General features: G+C 35.7%; 1 protein-coding gene across 2 annotated transcripts; it reads right to left on the reverse strand.

The window, feature by feature from the left end:
• Nucleotides 1-3,356: 3,356 nt before the first annotated feature.
• LOC145783051 (uncharacterized) lies at nt 3,357-17,580 on the reverse strand. Of its 2 annotated transcripts, XM_082594822.1 has the most exons (11): nt 17,385-17,580; nt 16,991-17,100; nt 14,512-14,607; nt 12,183-12,365; nt 6,284-6,424; nt 5,834-6,009; nt 5,429-5,463; nt 5,122-5,180; nt 4,589-4,646; nt 3,958-3,992; nt 3,357-3,453 (listed from the first exon to the last, which is right to left on the reverse strand). In XM_082594822.1, exons 1-10 carry the CDS (start codon nt 17,524-17,526, stop codon nt 3,982-3,984), a joined length of 1,011 nt encoding a protein of 336 aa, XP_082450948.1. In that variant the 5' UTR covers nt 17,527-17,580; the 3' UTR covers nt 3,357-3,453; nt 3,958-3,981. The 2 variants fall into 2 exon arrangements, with proteins under 2 accessions (XP_082450948.1, XP_082450956.1); XM_082594830.1 differs by lacking the exon at nt 14,512-14,607.
• Nucleotides 17,581-18,270: the final 690 nt, after the last annotated feature.

Here is an 18,270-nt window from a genome sequence, read left to right on the forward strand (position 1 = left end):
CATACGACTGTGCAATAGACCCATAACTGTCTCCAGTTTCAATGGCACTCGATGCAACAAGAACCCTCCATCAATGACGTAGTGATCGGTTTTCGGGGCAGATTCTTTCACTACTTCATAATCGGCTGACATCACACTGCTGGCATGTTCTGTGATGGCAGTAGCTATTTGAGGCTTACCCTCTGCAAGAAACAGGGTCTGGATGTTACGTGGCTGTCACAAGTAATACTCGTCTTCTTCTCAACTGGTCTGAGTTTTTGGAAAATGACAGCAACAAAACTGCGTTATATCAACTGGTTCAACAAGCTGTGATAACTTCAGTCGATCCAAACTTGTTTACGATCGTTGTAACATCGTTAGATACAGCTCTTAACAATCAAACATTGGACATGTCTGAGGTTTCCCCGTGTGATCACGAAGAGGCAGACACCCGTATGTTTCTCCATGTGAAACATGGAAAATCCGATGCCATAGTCAAAACAGTAGATACTAATGTGGTAATTATTGCAATTTCGTGTTTTGACAAGTTAGAAATCTGTAAACTATGGGTTGAATTTGGAGTTGGAGAAAAAACTCGCTTCATTCCAATCCATGATATTGTTTCATCTTTACCTCAATCTCCGATGATTTGCGCTTCTTTACCTTTGTTTTATGCTATCACAATCTGTGATACTGTTTCGTCTTTGGAAAAAAAGGCTCGGGATTGTTGGATGCTTAATCTTACCGCAATGTGTGGCTTATTTAACTCTCTGAATTTCTCAAGCTCACCTAGTTCTATAAATGACATACAAAAGTATGTCATAGCTCTTTATGGCAATGGTCCTACTATCATGGATGTGGACGAATGCCGTTATATGATGTTTACCAATGGTTGCACTATTGAAGAGCTGCCACCAACGTCAGCTGCTCTGATGCAACATACACGCAGAGCGATCCATCAAGCTGAAATACGGAAATCAAGCCTCGTAAATGTTCAGCAACTACCTTCTCCTTTAGCTTGGGGTTGGAAACATATTGATGCAAATCGGCTTGTTCCGTTTTGTCAGTCTACTTGTGGCTCTCGATGTTCCTGTAAGAAAAAATCCATAAAATGCACAAATCTTTGTTCATGCGAGTACGAAACATGCAATTCGACCACAAAATATCCAATCCTCTCTGATGTTTCATCTTCAATCCACATTGACGTTTCATCTCCAATCCACACTGATCATTCAAGAAATGCTTTTGACTTTCTAAACTCTATCTTGTAACTTGAAAAAACTTGTCGTACACGAATTTTTTTAACATCAAATTACGTATGGTAGGAGTTTAACATCCAAAACCGCTAGTTTTTTCATCTTGAATTGACAGGGTTAAGACTCTGACATTGCATCATCTGGGGTCGTGTATTAATTTGATTTGTAGATCATAATTAGGCCTACATATTATTTTAAATTTTAAAGTGGCATGACCAAAAGGGAAATTCACCCCTGGTAGCTGCTCTTCTGGTTATTCCCTTGATGACGTCGTTATTGCGTCATACTGTACTGGAATTATTGTTATTGCTTGCAATTGTAAAATTTTAAGCATGTGCAAAACTTATAATGAGAGTATTTGATCGCTTTTTTCGGAATAAACTTACCTTTGGTTCCTGAATTTGAACTTGTCTAGTTTTAATAATGTAATGATGACGTCATAAAAGATGCAATCATGACGAAACTACTTTTAGGAATTGTGAAATGGTTTTAGTAACCGGTACTCCAACTAAAACCAACAGCAAACGACCAAAATAGGTTAAAAAAGCAAAAAAATATATGTGATGACGTCACAATGACGTCATCAGTAAAATTATTTTGTGTTTATTTTGTCTCACTTATTTGTATGTGCTTTTTAAGTTAAAATATACAAAAATCAAATATGTAATTGCACAAAAATGACGTAAAAAGAGCTGAAACGTGATTTCTGGGGAAATCCCCGATTTGGGGGTGATCACGTGACCCAAAAAGTTGCGGCACCCACTAAAATCAAAGTTGGGTTGATCAACTGCAAAAATATGCAAAAAAACAACGTGTAACACGTTTAGCCTAAAGATTCCCCTAAGGGCCTGAACTAAGTAAACTATTTACAAATATTATAAAGAACAACACTGAACCCTTACCAAAAAAAAAATTGCACTACTAAAGCCTTTATAATGCAGGTATTCAGCAGTTTTCTACTATGGGGTCAAATTTGACCCCAATTGCAGTTTAGGGTGTATTTTTTCAAACTTGTGAATAAACACATCGGAACGATCAAAAAATATTTCTTCTTATTTTCCTGAAAACACAATGATGGAAGAATTCCTAGACTTGTTGCTCCAAATTTTAAGAATCCCCAAGTTATTATTAGGCCTAATGTTCTTTCCTTGGAATCAGATTTGACCCCAATAACTGTGGGAGAAGCAAAAGCAGTCGTGCTCATTGAGATCTCTCATAAAAAGGGCATTTTGTTGGTTCATCAAAGCATGTGATAAACGGACTGCAGGTACCTAGCCTGCAGTTTTCATGCGCGGTGTTGTCATAATAGGCCTATGAGCAAAAATTCGAAACTTGGTTATCCCGTAATCTTTCAAGCAATGGTTTCCAACCAGTTTATAGTCCTTTATCAAGCCTGCAGAGACCACCAACGTACAAAAGAATTTCGAAACGAAGTAGGCTACCGTAGGCCTACATGTATTTTGAAATTCCGATATGTTTTTATTTCAAACAGCTCTAAATTTGGTTGTGCGTATGAGTTATTACGCAATTTTTATCACAGTTGACAGCGCATAAATACACTTATTAATTAATCATTCAAAATTTCAAGCTTGTCAAAGCTGATTGCAGTCAGCTCTCAATCAGACAAATGTGGACCAGCAGCACAACGTTGCTGGAAACAATTCGTTGTTCCAAAATACCATACGCTCTTACTAACTTAGAGTTAACTGGACGGACGTGGCTTAATAGCAGAAGGCGATTTGAGTAGCCTAAATCAACACATTTTTTGATTCTTCAAAAATTTCAAACCTTGCTAAAAAAAAGTTGGATTTACAACGCAAAAATTAATCACAAGTAAATGTTAGAAATCATGCATAAACAGTTCGTTAATTAATCTGTTAGGGAACGTTCAAATATTACGTAACGCTTTTTTTCCGAATTTTTGACCCCCCCCCTCCCCCATGTAACGCTTTTTCACTACGAATTCAGCACAAAAAACTACCATTCCGTACTCGAAAGCGTTACGTAACGTTTTGCTTGAACCCCCTCCCCTCCGATGTGACGCTATCGTAACGCTTTGCATAAACCCCCCTCCCCCTCGAAGGCGTTACGTAATATTTGAACGTTCCCTTATAGTAAATACAAATTTTTTCACAAAGCACAAGCATTTTTAGCAACGGTCTTGGTGTAACTTCTGTTGTCACAGTTCAAGAGAAAGTTTTCTGTCTGAAGCGTCAATCTAACAAGAAAAAAATATCAAGTTAATAACTTTCTCATCTGATGGCGCATGTAGGCCTACAGTAGATTACCATGCCTAAGTTAAAATACTAATTATCAATTATGTGCGAACATATTGAATAGATCTAGGCCTACCTGAAAGGAAGTTACCAAGTGACTACAAACTTGCTACACTAAAGTAGAGACAAAATAGTGGGGCCTCGTTTAGTTTTAACATTATTGTGCTTTATTGAGAACAGCAATTTAGGCTTTAAGACGATTCAAAAAGTACAAATATTTTTCCTTTATCACAGTATGGAAACGTGTGAAGATAGAATGTTAAATAGACTATATAGGCCCTACATCCTTTCGTAAAAGAGAATTTTCATTTAACAATAATCATCTTTACATGGTGTGTTCCAGTCAGAAACTTGATATTGCGTCGCAGGCCACCAAAGCTACTTAGTCTCAATGGGTTATCAATTTTAATTTTTTAATAGCTAAACAATGTTTGCTTACAGCTTACTTGTATGAGAAGCCGGTGTGGCATTCAAAGGTTTTCTGAAAGTTATAATAAACACGTTAAAATTAGTAAACTTGATAAAGTGAATGTCTATTTGAATAAGAACTGAAGATGCTCATTACTATATAGCGAAATAAAACAATGAAAACTATTAATACTACAAAAAGTGCTCAATGCCAAGCAAAAAGGCAAAGCAGAGCGAATATAAGACCTTCTGATGATCCGTTAGGTGAAACAATTTGTAAAGGCTTCAGATAGTAATAACTACATTTGATTATATAGCGAAATATATATTCTTTTTAAACATGAGGCTGGTTGAACTTTATTTTAATTCTCAACTTAATTAGTAAACTTCAAATAAATTTAAAATATCACAATGAAGTTTGTTACCACTGTACAATTAACGATGTTTTCCATGTCAGCAGACAATGTAACTAATGGCAAATAAAACTAGTATACTGTAGATATGTAACATAGGCTACTGGAATAATTTATAAAATGGGATTGTTCCCGGAAAAAAAGTTTACAAAAAAAGTCTTTAGGACCACATTTGGTTATGTCATATATGTTTCATTAGTAGCTATTTACTACTAATATTATTGACAGAAATTTTATGTTGAAACTGGTAAATCACCGTAAACAACGCTTTCCATTTCATTGACGTATGGATTGGATTCCTCTTGCAGGTTTACCTAAAATGTTGCAAAGCAAATATAAGAATAGTACACTGAAACTGTTGTTTAAAATGGTTTCAATAAACTCTCATCATCCATTCTCAATCATAAAACAAAAACTTTGTTTGAAACGTAAATTAAACATACGTCTTTATTTAACATATTATGTCAGTTAAGTACGACACTGGTTTGTGAAAATTATTTTCCTGTTATAAAAAATCTATTACGTTTAAAGGCTATTTCCTAAACATAAGCTGTTACATACTCGCATCAACAGTGCTTTAGTGTAACCAGGAACAACAAATCATTGATTTCCATAAAGTAGGCTATTGATAGTTTCAACTCTCTGCACAGGTTTAGCGATATTGCAACAAATCATAAATTTGTTTGAAAAGGTAGGCTATTGACGGTTTTAACTTTGTGCATAGGTATAGTGGTAGCCTCTTGCAACATGCAAGATGCAATCTACTCAGCCATCAATCTAAGGCTTTACATGGTTCAGTAGTGGCGTTGGTGTAGCTTCATTTCTTTCAGTTGATTGAGGGCAGGTTTCTGAAACGTCAATATTCACAAATTTAAGACTTGTGATGCATGATGCGCCCAAAGACATTTTTCGGATAATCAAATTCGTTGAGAATAAATTCAAATACATCAAGCTACAAACGTCAAGCTTTCAAGAAAAAAAAGAATGATCTAGATTTTAGACAAACATGATTAAAATATCTCTATGCCTTATACAAAAAACAAAACCAATTCTTAGCCTATGCATTCATTTAAATCTTCAGTCGTAAATACTGTACTTGAAACTGAAGGAGGTGTGCTATCTGGAGGTTTTCTGAAACATACAAGTAATATTTCATAATATAAAAATCAAAAAACATGTTGGTAAATAATGTAACGTTAGCTTGATGTCATGTTTCCATTGCCAGTATTTTGTTTCTGTGTTTCTTACGTCCGCATTCGCGTTTTTACTTTGCGCTTTTACTTTGAGAGACTCAACGACCGACAGGGCTACAATTCTTCATACTCTCTCATTATTATTGCACACTGTGGCTATGTTTTCGTTGTTTTTTGTTTTTTGTTTGTGCCGCAAGTTTTGTTGCGCATCCGAACACAAATAAATGACTGAATAACGGTCTACGCTTTAAATTAATATATTTTTATGGTATGGTAGTACGAGAAAAGTCTGAAACTAAAGCATTCACCTGCGTTTCCTGAAAAAGTATCCTCCAAACAACAACAATAAGCAAGCACACAATCCCCCAATACCGACAGCGATCCATGTTTCTGCTGTACTTGGTTGTAATATTTCAATTGGGGTTTGACAACTTCCTGCCACTTGACCAACATTACTCGTTCCTCCACATGATACAGCTTGTATCTAAATGAACACAATGGCTGTGTTTATTTTTTTTCTACAAATTTTGCTAGATATTGTGTGAAACTTATCATCAATTATAATTTAACAGAAGTAGGGAATTCTAACCCTTTAGAATTATATAACGCAATGTTCAGCAAACTACAAATCTAGTTCCGAAAATGTCTAAATGCAGCATTATGCAGTACTGCAATTTATCGCTAAAACAATTTTTTAATTAGGTAGCTGTAGTAAAACCGATTATCACAGAACAAACATCAAGTGATAATTTACTGACATGAAAGTAAATCAGCTCACTGAAACCAAAAGACGAATGATTGAAAACACTTTTCATCAAGTGCGCTTTAGAATTCAAGCCATTTTCATTTGTTACGTTCACAGTGGTTGTCAATGTCAAATTATTGCTCTTCCCTGTTACCTTTGAAAAATATTAGTTTGGTTATGAAAAATGTGATAAATCTGTTCAAATAGAAAAAAAACTACGTAAGACGAAGCCAGTAGGGCATAGGCTAAACACATTAAATTTCGTTTTCCACCATATTTTTTTTACAAACGTGTAAAAAGGTTTCAACAAGGTAGCCTACTGAACTGATGTTTCTAAATTGTATTTGAAATTGTACGCAAAGGACACCGGGTTAGTTAAAGCATTGCTTTTTTTCACTCCCTTAACATATTTTAAAATCTTTAGTGCCTCTTAGCGGTTGACGACGATGGCATCTATCAGCCGCATTACTTTCATTGGGTTCGGAGCAGATGTGTTAAAATAATAGACTACAGGCTTTCTGATTTTTACGCTTTGAACTAAAATTTGAGCCTATTGGATAATATCTTCTAACATCATGACTTAGAACGTTAAGTAAAAGTCCTTTGATCTATAATGATGCAAGTTCTATAATACAAAAAAGCAGAAAAAGTGAAATTACTTAGTTTAGGGACCACATGACAGCACCTTTCCACTTTCAAAAACATATGGGGTTGTTTGAAACATTTTGAATGGTTGTAGTTGGTACATGTTTGATTGGTCACAATGAGTTGATAAACACTTTTTACATTGCTGTATATATTATGTTAAATCTCTGCAGGTTATGTCTTTTCTGTTAACTTGGCAAGCCACAATCTACAACAGATTCATTGACATTGAACATCATTGATTGATTGACATGGAAAACGTTGATTGTTGACATTGATTCACATCCATTTTTAAATGCTGCATAAAATAAATCGCTGCATGTCTTTCCTATTAACTTGTCAAGCCACAATCCACAATAGATTCATTGACATTGAACACCATTGATTGTAGATATCGATTGACAGACATATTTAAATCCTGTAGGCTACATATAAATAAAGTTAATGCATGTTTCAACTAAACCCGTGCGGTGCTTCAACAAACCCCGCTTTCTCTTTTGTTTGAGACGAGATCAAATTTTAGGGCAGGTGGTGGAGAGCCAGGTGAGTGTAGCTTCGTCCAGCGTTGCTATTCCATGCGTTCCATTTGGTGCCTTGTAGATGAGACATTCGAGAACGACATGGTCAGCAGTTTGTTCCTCCGCGCCGCATTCGCAGGCCGATGAGGGAGCCAGACCCCACTTGTGCATGTTGGAATGGAAGCGACCAACTCCGGTTCGGATTCTGTTGAGCTTGACCCAAGTCGGCCGAGGCAGGTTAATATCAGGGGGGCGCGCCACCGGGTGGAGTATAAAGCCATGTAGTTTGGTGTCGGTGGCGCACCACGCTGCATTCCAAGTATCTTCCATGAAGAGTGCTGCGCTGATGGCATGATCGCTAAATGGATGTAGTAATTCAACAGCAGCAGGCACAAAGGGGTGTCTTGACTTTAGTTGCCGGGGACATTCCTGAGGTGGGATGTTGAGTTTTGCATGAAGCAAGTGGTTAGGATCCCCCGCCCGGTGAGCCAGGTGTATGATGGCCTTTCTTTGTTCTCTGTGGCCGAGGGTTTATTCTTTTACCACCCCAGAGACGCCTTGATGTGTCTCTGTTTTCAAAAAAACCGCTTATATGGGGTTTGTTGAAACATCTGATGTATGTATGAAATAGTTAAATTTCTGTAAAAACCTGTAAAAATTTCTGATCAATCGTTTGTTATATCCAGGCTTACACCTGGTGATTGAAGATTTAGATTAAGTAGACGGGAAGGCAAGGAAGCCAATCTTCATGTCCACCTTCAGGTATGCCTTTGAGTGTCCTGCCAAAAACACAGCTGCATGCTCATGAGCGGTGTCGAACTACTGCCCTTTCGCTTGCCGTTGCATTGCTCTCACCACTCGGCTATGCGCTCTCACCACTCGGCTATGCAGCCGACGTAGTTTGTCATAAGTTGTTGTACAATAGTGGTCTAATGCCACACTAAATAAAGTTTTTGAAACTCATTCTGATTTTTTGTGGTTTAACACTTTGCTCCTCAAAGGGAGGCCAGATTTGGCCCCCCCCTCATATTTCCTTTGATTGCTTGAAGCACAGTAACGCCATGCACTTGCTTTTTCTTGACTTTTCCTAAAATCGCCAGGCGGATCTGATGATATTAAATTTGATGCTAAAAGTTGTGTAGTTTTCTTGTAAATTCAAGATTTTGGTGAATTTTTGCTATTTCTAGCTAACTTCCAGCAAAGCGTGAAATGGATTACATTGCGATTACAAGCCATAAGCTCATAATTGCTTCGTGCATCGATATGCGCGAGCAGAGAGAAACGTCCTCTTGTTTTCCTTTGTTTGGTTTGACCTCAATAATACAAAGCGCGTTATTTCTTATGCCACAAAAGAAAAGCCAGTGATCACAAAGCTGTTAATTAGAAACAATAATAGCAAACGTTTTTTTGCGTTATCAGCTCTACGAACAATAGCAATCCATGATCAAAATAGTAGGCAATGTAGGCCACAAACTATTCAAAACAGATGTTTCAAGCAGATAATATTCATTGACGAATAAAAAACGTTGCAATAAGAAATCTTCCCTTGGATAAAGACACGAAAAACCTGGTTTCGAAATAAACGTTCTATGGAAATGCTCTCATTGGCAAAATTTGCAATTGAGGAAATGTATCACTGCAAATGCTTTTGGGAGAAGCCGGAGAAATAGCGTTTTCGCAAACAGTAATTGTAAGATATACTCAAAATTATGAGATAGGCTCCATTTAGGCTACACGTAGCAGCTAACTCGATGGCTACATGTCCCTTCCCTGCTTTATGTTGCCTACTTGTTCTTATGTCTTGCATTTTTGTTTCACAGTGCACTGTGTGTTGTTCCAAAGAGCGCAAAATAAACATGATAATGCCTTGTCTTACATTACAAAATATACATTACAAAATATTTTGTAATGTAGACGAGGCATAAAGCTAGGCGTCACATAAGACAAACAACGAATCAGCTTTCTTGATCATTGATTCAACATCTGAATACGTTACGCCAATGTATAAGAGGCCGGCTATTGTGAAAACCCGTCATTTATAAACGATCCGATTATACCAAAAGTGAGACAAACTAGTGGATCAAAGAATGAATAAATAATGCTGAGAAAACTAAATCTAAGTGACGAACAATACCGATGTCTTCATTTATCTTGGAAAAATGCTGCCTAAACTTATCAACAAAAAATACAGTAAATAACGGCAAGGACCCGAAAACAGAATTTGCTCGACTTTGGCATGAATTTAGTCAGACATCTAATAATTCCACACATACAATAACGGGCTCTCAACGGCTGTAAGATACATAATCAACCTGGTTCTGGGCGGTTTGTGTAACAGTTTAGGGGAAGACACTACTTGAAGTGATGCACCACACAAAAGATTTTCAATGAAGACTGAGTCTAAAAACAGATGTGGATTGTGCTGCACAACGACTTCAAGTTTAGGACAGAAAAAGCACAAAAATATCACGATAAAAATAAAGACCTTGTGGGAAATTTTCGAGAATCATAACACGATGCCAATACCATAAACGCGTAGTTTGCATGCTGCTCTAAGCTGGCCGGTGACTACAAAGGTAGACAATACAGGCAGTTTATAATTCGATAACAGCGTAATAAACATTATAAATACATAGACCGACAATTTCTTTTACAAACGTTTTACGTCTAATAATAAATTTTTCCCAACAATTTTTGTGAAGCGCTTGCAAACCACGGTTTTGTAAAATAATTCATTATTATTATTTTTTACTTCTCGAACGTTGTAAAACGTCATCAGCAAAATCACTATAAAACATTTCATTACTTCAATGTAGTAGGCCTATGAATTTTTTATAGAATTGTAGCCACGTTGTTTCAACAGAGAAGCCATTTTTGGGAAATATAAAGTTATAGAAAATAATTTGCAATCATGCAAATGTTTGGAAAGAATCTAGGAAGTCTTCTCACAATCTGGCACAAAATGATTATGTTTATTGTATCTCTGCAATATTTTTTACGACAAACTTTGAAGCTTCGTTATAATCATTTTTATCTTTGAAGTCAAAAGTGAATTTTTTTTTGGCCAGAAACATATTCGCTGCTTTGCTGATGTTGTCGGCTTTAGGCGTATTTTTTGTGCTTCAAACAATAAGGACCCAGTCAGCAATCCAGTCCTTTTACATTGATTCAATATTTGTAAACGTTAAATTTATGTAGATTTGCTGACTGTGGGTTATTTCACATTTCTTTTGTTTACGCATGATCCTCAATTCGCTGTTGCATTGTTTCGACGCTGGCGGACTAAAAATGTATTTTCAAATTGATTGACAGAATCTTCAATAAAAAGTGAGCTTCGAACTTAGCTTTGTTGATGTAAATGCTGTATTTTTTGTGGATGTAATTTATGAGTCATGTTTGTAAACAACCGTAAGCGAAATGACTTATGATGCAGCCTGCATGATATTTGTGATGCGACTTGACACAAATCCACAATTTCAAAAGCACCTAATTTGAACTTAGAAATTTCAGATAAGGTCAACAACTTGTTCAATTGTCTTCTCTCTACTAAAAATATTCATACCACAAACTCAATTGTAGACCTAAAATACACAAACGAAGATGTAAACAGCTATTCAAGCAGGCTAAGGTGTTACTTATGAGAAGTTTTGTTCCCTAAAACTAGAAGCTAGCCATGAGTTTTGGAAAGCATTAGTTTAGGACAAAAATGTAAAAGAACAAACGCAGTTTTTTTTTTTCAAATTCGTGTAACAGTATTACTCTGATTGTAACTATTTTAGAATCAATGAGTAGCCTACAATAAGATTTGCTTGCAAGGCGTAAATCTTTATCAATGCAATGATTCGGCACACCGCACACACACTTCGTGCGGTTGATCGAGCTCTTTGTTATTCAGAACTTTGCATGAAATCGGATTAGCATGGTAATTAAGCAGCGGCAAGATAAATCAAAATTGTCGTTTTTGGGTACCTTTGCAAAAAATGAAATATCAAGTTTAACATATAAAATTTTGAAATAAAGATTTTTCAAACTTATAGACAAATGATTTATTTTCATACCAGTGCAACTTCTGTTGAAATAGCACCAGCGGATAAGACGTAACAACTGATTGAATTTGATCCAAAAACGGCCCCCCCTTGAGCAGTTAACTTCCAAAAAAAGGTTGAAAAGCAAAGGGTTAACTTTTACTAAAATTTCTTCCAAGTAACTCCGGTCTTTACAGTATAGTATGTTCCATACAACATTTTCAAACAATTGCAGTAGCCCGATAGCTCAATTGGTTAGCGCGTCACTTCTGGAACGAAGAAGCTTCAAGATCAAGCGGCGCTGGTTCGACTCTTGGGGTGTGCGCTTGAGCAACGCACGTTAAGGACTGCTCTCCATTCAGCGGCATCTAATGGATGGAATAGTTCCCAAGCAACAAGACTTCAACAATCGAAAACTTCACTCTGTCAATCTCGGTGACCGGGCCTGCGTCAGTGATTCAAAGCCTCTACAAGTATGCAAAACTGCCAGGATTAAGCTCTGCAAGAAGCTTTCCCAGTCCGAGGATAAAGATTCAATCAATCAATCAATCAATCAATCAATCAACTAGTGCAGTATTATTTACTGTAGTTCATTTAGTCATCGACAACAACGTGAATATGCAGCACAGCTATAGTTTTCAAAAATGAAGTCCAATGTTAGGCATTTTCGAAGAAAGAATTTTATATTTTTCTTAAGAAAAATAATTCCATGACAAATCTGTACCACATAAGCCAAAACATGCTGATTGGAAGAATCATGTTTCCACACAATAACGCAATCCTGGATTTCTGATGTAGCGTTGTCAACATGAGCTCCAACAACTGGGTCAGGTAAGCCATATCCTGTTGTTTGACTTGCTTTTGTAGACAAGCTCAAATTTGGACAATCGTCACTTTTGAGAGTAGCCTGCACATATCAAGAAGCTTGTTTACTTTATATTGATATTCCTGTTATTTTTTTTTTCACAAGTTACAATAAGCCTACCTAATAAAGTAAATTGCTAAATTCTGACAATAGGCTACTCTTTAACCCTATCTTAATACGAGCTATTTTCGTACGAGGAAAGTTCGACACGGGCTATTTTAGCCCCGTGCTAATTAATCGCTAATAACGGGAGTTATGAAAATCACAGAGTCAAAATATTTTGCAAGATAATAGCCATGTGTATTGTGCGTATAGAAATTAAAATTTTACCTCACAAAATTATTGAAATAAAGTGTTTGAGATGAAAAAACGATAGAAAGTCGGTTTTTATTCTAATTTCCCGAAAATAGCTTCAAAATTGACCGTTCGAACGCATATTTTTGAATTATAACATGGAGTAATGCTAAACTAAACAAAAATTTTATTTTTTCTCATAAATATAAGGCATTTTTGGGCGTTTTTACATTACAAAGAAATTGCACTAATATTTATAATCTACCATATAATTTGTTTGCTCAAATATCAAGCAGCGAAAGGTCAACTCTGGTTTACCGCTCTTGCCCTGACCCGATTCTCATCGTAGAGAAATAAGCACAGCTTGATATGTCCTATAGTGTCATTGCGAGTGCTAACAGCTTATAGATACTTTGCTTATGTCGATACAACGTTCAGCGGTGTTGCGATACAACCTAAGAAAGTCATGCGTTTGTTTCAAATTGCATTCCTCTTGAATGAATGCTTTTTTGTTACGCAAAACTTTCGCAGGAAATATCGGCCTCTTTACAGCGGTTCACTGTCGTCAGACGTTGAAACAGTACAAACATTTGATCTGTGAAAGTAATGCCATTCAGCGAAAATGGAAGCACATAATGTCATCCAGGCACTGTTTATTGAAAATGAAGACATGCAGCTCGTCATTACATTGAGAAAAACTGACTTATCAAAATTCTTCGAAGACAAAAAATTCCAGTCACAAAAAAATATGACTTGTGCGAAATATTGTACAAACAGACCGTATTGCAAGTGTAGTAAATTAGCATCGTCAAGTATAATGGTAATGAAATTGAACCGCAGCTTTATAAGTAATATTTCGATCAATTTATAGATAGAAAAATACCCCGCTTTTGAATAAAACGGTGATGACCAAATACTGTGATTAAAATATCTAATCCCATAATCAACGATAACATGATAAGAACAAATCTTACGATAGCCCGCTATTTCATTATGAAAACCACTGGTAATAGCAAGTTTGAGTTTGCTGTTAATCTATGGTTTCATCCCAAAAATGTTGACATTGTATGGCGGAGTGACCCACGTAGAATAGGTACATCATCCAATCGTCTTGACATGTGTGGTTTGACTAATGACATGGCTAGCTGCCACCCCTCCACAAAACTTTCGTCTCCCTTGGCTTGTGAAAAGGACAACTTGCGGTTCAAGTAACTAATGGTCATCGCATTGACCCGCGCAACGTCTAAAATATAAGAAAATGCAGACACAGTCCATTTTGCTGACTTCGGCTTGACGCTATAATATGCCATCTTCTGGTCGACGACATCAGTCCCACCCTTGGTAAAATCGTAGAGCTTGCTTATTGCAGGATTTTTCTTTCCGTCATCTTTGGTTACTCCAAGGATTGGCTGCATAGTTGATAAGACCAGAACATTGCGTTTACAGGTAGATTTTGGTTTGACTGCGTACGACGTAACGGTAATGTGGTTTTTCGACTCCTCCCAGTAAATTTTGGTACTGATGGCTTCCCAATCAGTGAGAGATTTTAACTCGCTAACTCCTTTTCAATTGCTTTGCCATTTTCCAACTAAAGTTATGTTTTTGTTCCAAAGTCATTCTGCCTAATCAAGTGAAGTGTAAAAGCGATCAAGGGATATGTTTCGTCCATGAAGCGAGGCCTACCAACGTTTCCACATATTCCATAGTAAGTCAGATCGTGTGGTCCTGGTACACCTACTGGCTTACCCGCATAAGCTATGGCGGTATAGGTGAAAGACATACGCGCACTATTTATGCTTCTTAGCAACAAATCATATTTAGCAGTTCTTTTGTTGTTTTGTTGGATTAATATATTTGTTTGTTATTTTAAACTAATTCAATTTTTAAAAGTTACCATTATCTTATATTCAGTTCGTTTTTTCAATCCAGAAATCATTCCTGTTTTACCAAAAGGAATTTCCATAAATGTAGCTGTTTGTAGTTCCTGGATCTGTTGTGACGATAGCAAAATATCAAATTGTTTTACTATGGGAATTTAAAGGTAAGTAAAAGAATGAGTAAGGCTATAAATAAAGCTGTTTATTAACAAAAGTAAAACTAAGATTGAAAAATTGGAAAATACTGCGCAAAATTGCTTTCTTGAAGGTAATTAATATTTCCTAATTGAAGACCAGAGTTGAAGAATTACAGTAGGCCACTTTCGGTAAGTCAAAAATACAATTTTTGAAAAAGTGCAAGTTGATGTTTTTTCAAAGCTGTTGTAAGCTGTTTTTTTTTTCGCTGAGACTTTTCGGTCATTTGTCCGAAATGACTTGAAAAAATTAGGTCATTTTTTATTTATTTAGGTCATTTTTTTTCTGATGAAAATATTTCCTTTCAAGTAGCTGATACAAACCAAGATTTGCACTACCTGACTAGCTACAACAGTTTCGCTGAGAAACGTTGTCGTGTTTTATCTGAAAAAGTTAGAACAGACAAACGTTTATTCAACGTTCATCAGCGAAACTCAACCTTGCAACACCCGGCCGCAGACATTTTTTATTGCACACTAACACAAGTTCAAAAATAACGAATTGACTATATTTTTTCGGACATTTTGACCGAATTGACTATATTTTTTTTGGGGAATTTTGCTAAAAAATCGGTCTATGAAAGTAAAATGACCGAAAAAAAAACAACCCAGGTTGTAAGCCATGTTTCAAACAATATTGGCCCAATTCCACCGTTTAGCTGTTCTTTTGCTAATCCAAAGATATTTATGGATTTTAAGCTGAAAATTTTTACGATACCAGTATATAAAATTTAAAAACTAAGTTGGTGAAAAGTTCTAAAAAACTACCAAGTCCAGCGGTTTAAGCAAAAGAACTAACGCAGTCCAGTGTTTGTTTAATTTGTTAAACTTGATAAAGCTTTGCTAGCGAGTTTGCATTTTTGGACCACACAGGCAAGTAAAACAGGGTAACTTTAGCGGGTTTAACATAATGTATTACACACAAAACAAAATATTTAATATAATGACTCAAATGACACGTACGTGTCGAAAACGTTTGAGTTATTATGTTAGATATTTTGTTTTGTGTGTAATACATTATGTTAAACCTGCTAAGGTTACTTTGTTTTGCTTGTCTCTTTGTTAAACTTTCTGTTTAAATTGCTACAAATATTTTTATTTCCAACAGCAACTACGAGAAATATATTTAGAATATGTGGAAAAAAAGTATAGCTTATATCTTTTTTTATCTAGGCTGCTGCAGTGAGAAATTATACATACTGTAAGTGGAGACAAGATGTCCTTTCACGACTTCAGTCAACGTAACTTGAAACAGTGCAATGAAACGAATTTCACGGCGTGTTTACAGGAATTATTCACTAAAGTAAACATTAATGAAACTAACACTGTCTAGCTTTCAAAGCAGCAAATCTTGTAGCCAAAGTTGCCATATTTTAAATTGAAAACAACGCCAAGTCATCAGAAAAACTAATAGGCTACCAAAGCGCCAAACAAAATTGGAAAATAAAAACCAAGCCCTAAACCAAACAAATGCCAAAAAAAAAACACCACTCAAAACCAGAAATACAGTAATCTTGTTATGTTGTGGCAATCAGCAACTTTTTAATAATACTACAGGAACTGAACTAAATTGGAAACAAAAAATAAAATTTGAAAAAAGTCAAAAAATGGCCAAAAAGCGAAATCAAATATTTGTGGCCAAATAACTTACAAAAAATAATTATGAAAATTTGACTTTAAAGTAGTCAATTTGGTAACTCTTCTTGTAGATCAGCAGTTTTAATCAGCAATATTCCCTGCACTGTGATTGGACATTCGAGTGGACTTTCATAGTTGATTTATTCAAATCTTTTATTTCCGTGCAATCACCTGGGTATGTTAAAACGAAATTAAGTTTATCAAATTTTTGTGCGGGGACATGTATTGACCTTTATAGCTTACAACACATTTTTGCTGAAAGATTTATTTTCGCAAAATGAGACTTACATTAAGTAATTACAAACTAAAAAGCTCAAAATATAGAAACCAAACTTAAACTAAACTAAACGTTTAGAAAACTAAACTGTCTTCATCTTCATCTGAAAATAAGGACAGTGAGGTTTTCGAAACGTTTGCTGAACATGAGTTTAGTATCTACATTTTGGGCTCTATATTGTTTGATTAGGTTAACTAGGCATTCCAACCGTTTGGCTTCTAAGTGTCTTAGGTCTTCAACTCAGGTCTTCAATTCGTAAAATTCTTTGGCATGTATGTAGACCATCATATGGTTTTAGCCTACGTTCAAATTAGACCTATTTATTACATCAACAAATCACTCATTATAATAACGATTATCAGCAAACATAACAGAAAAATATTTTACTTGCACAACTAGGTTTGGAAAAGTTTCTGTAATTCGGTTCAAATTGTTGGATTTCCATGAAAATCGAAGAGACGTCCCATCACAATCATCAGCCTCCAAATTGATAGCAACTTCAAAAAATAATTTTTGTTCATTTTCAATATAATAAAGTAATATAAATAACAACACCAAGTTATTTTGTTGCAAAAAATGATAATTTACCATCTTCGTTATGAGCAAGATATTTTGCTTGCGTGAGATAACGAAACTGGTGTTTGCCAGAAGAAACTGCTTGTTGCTTTTATTTTCTTGTTTCTTGTTATTCAAACCGATTGCAATTTTTTAAGCTGCTGAATTTATTTTTTGAGTATTTGCAGTTTATTTTTGTATCTATTGCATTGCACCATGAACTTACATTCAAACTGGCATGCATAGAATGCTTTATCAGATGTACATGCTTTTGGTGATAAGTTGATCCCGTAGTCGTACGTTAATGGCCATGCCATTTGTTGACAAACTGAACTATCCGATTTTGGATAGTTGTTGTCACTCAACATTGTACCGTTGTTCCAATGCCACGATTCTTCACTTGCTTCTGATCTAGCTCCAGTGTACACAGATATATCTGAAAATGTGAAATCCAGTCTATATTTGAAAGCTTCAATGTCTTTCACTATGTAGAAACAAAGATCGAATGACGATAACAGATATCCTGGATACCACAATCTGACTTTTGTATATTGATTCAGCGTCTGCAGACGTTGAATCTATGCAAAAATGACTGATTCTGCTGTCTAGGATATTGGATGACAGTGCACGTATGATTACTTTGTTTTGTCTCTCTTGTAATCGATTGGGTGATACATTTATATAACATCTCTTAATTGTTGTTCTCTGTCACAGACTTAATTATGGCATTGTGCGATAGACTATTTCAGGATGGCTTCGAAGTAACAACTAACACCAATGCTAGGATTACCAGGTTTTTATTCGATTTTGACCGCGGTGTCCTATAGAACAACTCCACTTTTGTTCTGATTTTTGCTTTTCATCACAATCAGATTATTACGTTACTCAACATTTTACAAACCTTGCACAAATGTCCTTTTTAAGTAAATGTGGATTCATTTAAACGTTTACATCTGCACTGAATCTACTTAACATAAATTAATGTTTAAATTTTCTTTAGAGCACTTTTCACATGTTGGATTTTGATAATACAAAAAAATAAAGACAGTAGCATCATTTGCAATGGGTGATATGATAAATTCTGAGTTTTGTTTCATTTGCATGCGCCATCA

Source organism: Aplidium turbinatum, chromosome 1, assembly GCF_918807975.1.
Source record: "Aplidium turbinatum chromosome 1, kaAplTurb1.1, whole genome shotgun sequence".
NCBI classification, from domain to species: domain Eukaryota; kingdom Metazoa; phylum Chordata; class Ascidiacea; order Aplousobranchia; family Polyclinidae; genus Aplidium; species Aplidium turbinatum.

Bases quoted from the DNA above. Each gene is read 5' to 3' on its own strand.
- LOC145783051 (XM_082594822.1), bottom strand. From the start codon at position 17,526: ATGTTGAGTGACAACAACTATCCAAAATCGGATAGTTCAGTTTGTCAA. The intron at 5,464-5,833 runs GTGAATGCTTTA...TGTATGTTTCAG, and splicing joins TACTTTTTCAGGAAACGCAG to AAAACCTCCAGATAGCACAC. The intron at 4,647-5,121 runs GTAAAGCCTTAG...GCAACATTTTAG, and splicing joins CAACGCCACTACTGAACCAT to GTAAACCTGCAAGAGGAATC.